Source organism: Mytilus californianus, unplaced genomic scaffold, assembly GCF_021869535.1.
Source record: "Mytilus californianus isolate M0D057914Y unplaced genomic scaffold, xbMytCali1.0.p SCAF_7, whole genome shotgun sequence".
Classification (NCBI taxonomy): Eukaryota; Metazoa; Mollusca; class Bivalvia; order Mytilida; family Mytilidae; genus Mytilus; species Mytilus californianus.
The window spans coordinates 50,985,731-50,993,625 of record NW_026262723.1 but is presented as its reverse complement, the minus strand read 5'-3'; the positions used below and the strand labels follow the sequence as shown (position 1 = coordinate 50,993,625).

At 31.7% G+C, this 7,895-nt stretch overlaps 1 protein-coding gene across 6 annotated transcripts in view; it reads left to right on the top strand.

Moving 5' to 3' along the window:
* Nucleotides 1-7,895, top strand: part of LOC127709698 (GPI inositol-deacylase-like) — a 283,867-nt gene that overhangs the window by 234,442 nt on the left and 41,530 nt on the right. For all 6 annotated transcript variants that reach the window (XR_007985716.1, XR_007985717.1, XM_052215342.1 and 3 more), the window contains one exon: nt 2,209-2,299. Coding sequence is in view for 4 of the 6 variants with exons in the window: in XM_052215342.1 (XP_052071302.1) it covers nt 2,209-2,299 (91 nt within the window). In the remaining 2 variants the exon portion in view is untranslated. The remainder of the gene's footprint in view (nt 1-2,208; nt 2,300-7,895) is intronic.

The window sequence follows — 7,895 nt, the reverse complement described above, 5'->3', positions numbered from 1 at the left end:
CATGTGTTGTTTACGTAATGCATCAATGATTTTGTAGGGTATGACTAACAACCTATTGTTTGAGAAAAGCGAATATAAACCAATATGAACCTGAAAAATTTAAAGTCAATCAACACTTGATGAAAATATTTTTCACAGCATACATAACTCGGTGTTAAATGAGCATGTACACTTCATAATTCTTATTATATTGTGATGATTAAAGGATTAAAAAAATTAAGTGAAGCTAATCAATATATTAAAATAACTAACTCCAACTCATTAGTGTCATCTGTTTACCTATCACTGATAGTTTTCACACCTTTAGTGAATACAACTCTTTGTCTCTTAATTGGGGTTATCAATGGATTATATTGGCTTGTCAATCAATTTTGTAATTTTTGTTTACCTGAGACACTATAATGAATAATATTTTGATTTTGGGAATGAATCTTAAAATTATTTTTTGATTATTATATGATTTATAAGCATTGAATTGATATCATGATATCACAATAATGACACAATAACTCCGCTGAAAACATCCTTTCACATATTTGGTACATTGTTATCTCCTTTTCATTTTTGGTTCTTGGCTCTTCTTTTGGGTTTATAGGAAAACCATCTGACCATGAAAATCAATACACAAACCGGAAACAGTAGAATTTCAACACGAATTTGCAGAAAATGTTTACCAAAGAACAAATAAAACACAAAGACAGTATTGAAGTCATTTATTTTCAACAAAAACTTTTTATTTATTGATTTATGTAGGTTTGGCAATCAAAAACGTAGTTTTGACCAGGAAATTCACTCTGACCACTTTTCTCAAGCTTGGATTTTTCCTCTGGTAGCTAGATCTCGTCTATTAGTCGGCCCCCCTCTCTGGATTATGAATTTTACTCCCAATTTTCCGACTAATAAGCGAGTAGGAACGGTAATTACATTATGGTTTGATCACCTTATCTTCCATGTTATTTAATCAGGCATAATTGGTCAATCTATCCATAACAGCATATGTTTATTTCCCTAAGTTTAAATACTTTTCTCAATAGATTTATATTTTGCCTAGTGAATTTCTTTTATATATGTGGTGTACGTGTGTTTGTATCTCCCACTATGCCTTTAAATTGACAATTTCATTTTCCATCAAAGCTGAGATTTAATTCCTTATATAAAGAAACAAGACAATCTTATCTGGCATTTCACTACAAAAAGAGGTTCAAGATTTTATTAGGAATTACACATTATATATTGTAGCATTTTCTATTTAGTTCATAAGAAAACTCAAATTAAAAAAACCAGCACACATTTTTGCAGTCTTATGATTAGGTGCAAAGTGGTTTGCAAACACATTGATTTTTCCCCAATTAAAAAATTCAGTGAAAAACACTTACATCAACCTAATAAAAAAATAATTGTGGTACACGAAATAAGTGTCCCTTTTCAGAAACAGGTGAGATGTATCATTAAGATCCTAAAAGTTAGTACAATACTTGATTTTATGTTTAAGTGTATTGTCAAAAAATTTCATAAGAATTTGCATCAGAAGTTAAATTATTGCGCTGGGCCTTAAGTTGAGTATTTATTTTAAAGAGAAATGAATGTCATTATTAATGAATCGTTGCATTGAATTGTTTGTATTTGCTTTATTTTCATACTTCAGGCCATCTAGCTGAACCATATGTGTTGGTAATTTTTGTATAAATGTCTATTTTTCTCTGAGTAGTTGGTTGTTGGTGGTTGTGGCACGGGGGGTCTCAACATGGGATTTTGGGTACAGTTGTGCAGCTGGGATTTAAAAAACACCCCCCATTCATATATTGAATAATTGTGAAATCCCTACCTATACATATATTTCACAGCGAAATCATAACCCATTCATATATTTATCAGCTCAAATAGTACCTATATGCATAAAAGAGTTTGGGAAATTCAGTGAAGATCGTTGCACAACAAACTGAAAAATTATGACCCATTGATATATCACAATTGGTCAATTACAACCTATTGATATATTTCCTCGGTAAAATTGAACCCCATTGATATATTTGACATATCAAAAAAGGGACCCATTCCAGTGGCACATATGTATATACCTTCATATAGGAAGAGACCCCCCTGTGGGTTGTGGCAGTCTGATGTAGTATGCAATATTTTTTGTTATTTCCTTCTATCCTCTTTAGTAATATATTATGCTTTGTATGACCTTATTTTCATATATTTCAGTTTATAAGATTCTACGGTAAATTGTTTCCAAGCTTTATGTTGGCCATAGTATTGATGGGTTTGGTGTTCCAGCTTCACCAGATTAGAAGAGGTGGGTACAACAGTCTTCTATTTAAAAGTTATTTTTTAATTAAATGATTACAGATCTAAAAACCAGATGTTGGCTTGCTTTTTCTGACTACCACAGAAATGCTTGTTATCTAAGCAAATAAAAAAGTAATTTGAAATTATAAAGAACTGTTGCTTAGAATTTCAATAAAAAGATAGGGTAGAATTTTAGTTCAAGAGAAATGTTACCTTGCTAGCTCATCTGGCCCAAGGGCCATCTGGGCTTTTACATCACTTTGCATCTGTTGTCCGTAAAATTTTCTTTAAAAATTATCTATGAAACTGCTCAATGGAATGAACCCAAAGTTTGTCTGATTCATCTAAAGGATGTTTACTATAAACACTTTGATTTTCGTCTAGATTGATCAATCAATATGGCTGTCCTGTCTAAAAATATGATTTAGGGAGTCAAACTAGAGTTTTGATGAATTTCTCTAAAATAATAGCATTTGGACGAAAACTGACAGGGTATAAATGGTCAGCACAAAGTTCAGTCTACTCTAAAAAAGAATTTGGAAAAAATCTGTCCTCCTGTTTTGGAGTTATTGCCCCTGTAATGTTGATTTTTATCTTTTTAGGCATTTCCTTGCCAAAGTTTTTTTTTTTTAACTGTAGGAGCTAGGTTAAAAGTGTAAATTGCAAAAATAAACAGATTGACAAGATGTATCCACCCTGAAATTTTAAGAAAAATCGAAATACTTTTTTTTGAGTTATTTCCCCTGACCTTTTTTCTAAACCCCTTCACATATTGAGCTGATTTTTAGTATATGGTCTACTATGTTGAGGTACAGATCCAGTTTACGTATGGTTCCACTCCACTGATATTTTTGCTGAATTTACGGTCTTTGAAAATTTTTGTGAAAATAACAGTTCTACAGAATTTTTTTCTAAAAGCCTTCACATATTGAGCTTTATGCCTATTTTGCGAGCGGGACCATTCTGACACATCTAGTTGCTATTGAAATGTTTTTTTATAAGAATTATTATTTTATTTTGCCTTAATTTGTTTGGGTTTAGAAGCAACCTCATTAATTTATCTCATCGTCATCAGTTGTACATATTTTTGTCATCAGTTCTTGTATTGGAATACACAATATCTTCAATATCAATTGTAGATTTTAGTTTATGATGTTAGGCTGTTGTTAGCGCAGTATAGGGTTTGATTTTTATATTATATAAACGGACCAAAGACTCAAATGGCTGGGTTGCACAAAATATTTCTAAAACAGTGGAAAAACGGTAATGGTCATATATATATGGAAAATAAAATGAGAAAACTAGGGAATAGGAGGTTCACAAATTTTATAGGATCTTGGTTCAAAACTAGTACAGCAACTGATAACGCAAAAAAGGTACCGTCTTTTGTAAATTATTGAAAAAATCCCAAGTTACCCAGTCTGACAAGTCTGAAAAAAATGGGGGGAGCAATTCCATTAATAGAAGATGCACAGCTTCAATGCGTTCAATCTTTCTGCGAAGTTTCAATGACATGCATGAGTTGGAAAGTGTAGTAAGAGTAAGTTACGCAAATAAGTACCCACTTTTCCCCGCCCACCAAACCGGTTCAGACATCACCATACCATAATTAATCCAGTTTTGCACTTGCTAAGTCGTAATAATAATATTTTATTCAATAAAATATCAAGCATATGAGTTTTACAATACACAATATATAATACATAAAGACAATACTGACACATACTTTGTAAAATATAATGGCATTTTATGAGTGTAGTACCCTTAAGTCGTTGTGCAACCCGGCCAAAAATGGAAAAAAAGTATAGGCCTTCTTTCTTTACTTTTTCAGAAAGTGCAGAAATACTGCACTAAACAATAACTCACTACCACACAAGTTAGCAATGTGAACCTATTTTTGTTTGATTGTTGTATGATTTACCATCCTGTTTTTACACATTTTCCGACTGATTTGATTCAGGCAACATTAATTTGTCTTGTGTAGATGAAACGCACATCTTGCCTGGTGTCTTTGTCTTTTGTATCTTTTTTTCTAGTGTTGTCAAATTGAACAGTTTTACTAACCGGTTACTCTGATGATCTCTGATAATTTCTTTACCAATTAACCAGTTAACCGATAGTCAAGATTATTGTCAAAAACAATCACTCTACGAATGATACAATACTTTGAATTTGATCGTGACGTCATTTTGGCATTATAAGGTTTGTTGCCTGTTCCTCCCTGGTAGGATAAACTAATCTCATTGCAAAGTTTAACCATACTTGGCCATAATCATTATTAGGGTATCTAGTTTGAAAAATTTGTCAGATGACCCCGCCTTCCAACCATCATGGCTGACATGGTTAAAAATAGAACATAGGGGTAAAATGCAGTTTTTGGTTTATATCTCTGAAACTAAAGCATTTAGACATCTGTTAGAGCAAATCTGACAGGTGGCAAAAATGTTTATCAGATTGAGATTTATCTGCCCTGAAATTTTCAGATGAATCCGACAACCCGTTGTTGGGTTGCTGCCCCTGAGTTAGTAATTTTACAAAAATTTTGCAGTTTTTTGTTATTATCTTAGATATCATTATAATATTTAATATCTAATACTTTTAATTATGATTTTAACCTTATTTTACAAGATTTCCAAAGCATCAGTAAATACAGGTGAGTGACACAGGCTCTTGAGAGCCTCTAGTTACTGTTTATGAAGTTTTGGCTTCTAAAAAACTATAGGATGCTAGGACCTTAAGGACATCTGATACTGTTTCAAGGGAGTTAACTATTGGCGTGACGTTAAATTGTTCGATTCCCACAAAACGTCACTTTCGGCTGGATGTCATGCGTGTTATTTTCCCTAATAAAAAAAAAACTCAGAACGGTATTTAGTATAAATGATGCTCCAACTTATGTTTCTTACACATGTCAACTTCTATGCCTTTAAGATTAATGCTTTTGATTCTAACATTTTGATTTATAAAATCATAAGAAATTAAACACTTATTACTGTTTCTGCTGTTCCTCGTCTTGAAGCTTCTGTTAGGTTTTGAACAATGAAGTCAACAAAATACCGTATAGTGAGCTATCTCAAGACGAGTGGCCCTTTTGGTGTTAACATAATGCATGCCAATTAACATTTTTAGTCCCCTACCGACGAAGTCGAAGGGGACTTTAGGTTTGCACTCCGTCAGTCTGTCCATCTGTCCATCCGTCAGTCCGGCAAATCAGCTTTCCACACTTTTTTCTTTGTTCTTGAAGATATTGATTTGATATTTGGTATATAGTTTTATCATGACAAGTTATAGATCAAGTTCAAATTTTGTTCCGGTCTGATGATTTAGTCCAGAGTTATGGACCATAACTCTGGACCATATCTAATGTTAGAGTACTATGTTAAACCATATTTCTGTACATAGGGAAATAACTCATTTTTTAAAAGACTTCTTTGTTAAATTATTTGAAGAATTTTTTGGCAGGTTTGTTTGTTATTTAGTATAAACTAATTTTCTGAATGCTATATATATACAAAAAATTATGAAGAGAAATCCTTTAATTAGATAATAATCTATTTTTATTAATGTATATATTTCAATACATTACATTGTGTAGATAAAAGTTGTTGACATTTTATAGATAAGTTAAAAATCTATATATTAGTTTGTGACAAATGAAAGAAAAAAATTTGGAACTATTAATTATATTTGATTATAATTTGAAAATAGATATACACTGTATTACATCATATCTAATTTTAGAGAACTATTAATCATATCTAATGTTCTTTTCATCATGCTTATAAGATATTGAATGATAATTGGTATATAGTTTTATCATGACAAGTTACAGATCAAGTTCAAATTTTTGTTTCGGTCTAATAATTTTGTGCAGAGTTATGGTCACTCATATAATCAGTTTTCCACTCTGTTTTTAGTCATGCTTGAAGATATTGACATGATATTTACTTTTTGTTTACACCATGACAAGTTATAGAACAAGTTAGCATTTTGTTCCAGTTTAATGAATTTTTGTCGAGCCTTCGACTTTTGTCGAAAAAGCGAGACATAGCGATCCTACATTCCGTCGTCGTCGTTGGAGACGTCCACAAATATTCACTCTGTGGTTAAAGTTTTTGAAATTTTAATAACTTTCTTAAACTATCCTGGATTTCTTCCAAACTTGGACAGAAGCTTGTTTATGATCATAAGATAATATTCAAAAGTAAATTTTATAAAAAAATTCACTAAAATTGGTATCCCATGAATAATGATGAATCCACAGTATAGCTTTTTAGGTCACTTGGAGTCTGTTTTTGTCATCTGTCATACACTTTCTCAGAATGTCAAGTTCTCCCTACTTCCTGTTTGCACCAAAATTATCAGACTCCTTGATTTTTAATTTTTTTTGCTAATTTTATATTTATACCCCTGCTTTAAAAAAGTAGGGTATACTATTTTGTCTGTCTGTCCGTCTGTCTGTCCATCCGTCAGTCCGTCCATCGGTCCCATGAATATTTTTCGTCGCATCTTTCTCAGGAACTACATCATAAGGATTTCTGAAATTTGGTTTCAGGGTTTATATAAGTCAGCTATGATGCGTTTTCAGATTCATCACTCAACTTCCTGTTTATCGAACACTTACATATTTTTACACTATTAAAATTATCCATATTTGGGCGGGGGGTATCATCAGTGAGCAGTAGCTCGCAGTTTCACTTGTTTCGCCTTTTAATTCTAAAACTAATTTAGATAGGTAGAAACTATTGCACACAAAATGGTCATCATTACAAGATCTACAAAAAAACTGATTTTGCCGAGACCATTGGATGACCTCCCTAATTGATGATTTTTGACGAATATTAGTGTTTTTGCCTATTATCTCAAAAAATATAATGGAGAGGTAGAAACTAAAAACAGAAATAAATAATCAGAAATATTAGATCTACAAAAACACATACACCTAAACAATTGGAAGACCCCTTAAGGAGTTATAGTCTTAAACAAGAATTTTGACAAATTTTCCTGTATGTCATAAGATCTTCTCGGAAATTTCTCAACCAATTTCAACCAAACTTGGCGTGATGATTCTTTTGGTATCTTTAATAAAGTTTGCATTTTTCCCTGAATTAAGTGAACAAAAACATTGTGTCGCTGGCTAAAAATAGAACTTAAGGGTAAAATGCATTAATTGTCTTATATCTTGAAAACTTTAAAGAGAGAGAAATTTTACAGGGTTAAAAATCTCAGATTATTTGCGCCAAAATTATCAGATGACTTATTTTCATGTTTTTGGCTATTAACACAAAAACTATATTAAAGGCAACAATGATCAGCAATACCAGATCTACACAAATGCCAATATGAATGAAACCATTCGATAATTTTTTAAGGAGTTATAGACCTTAAGTGATGATTCTTTAAGAATTTCATATTTTTGCCAATTATCTCAAGAATGATATATATAAACTGTAAGCAGCAAAAAAGCTAAGTTACCAAAGCAAACACTTGGAGGATTCCTTAAAGAGTTATGATACTTAGATGAGGAATTTTCATGTTTTTGCCACTTATCTCAAGAACTATGAAATATAGACAAAAACTGTAAACAGAAAAAATGATCGTCA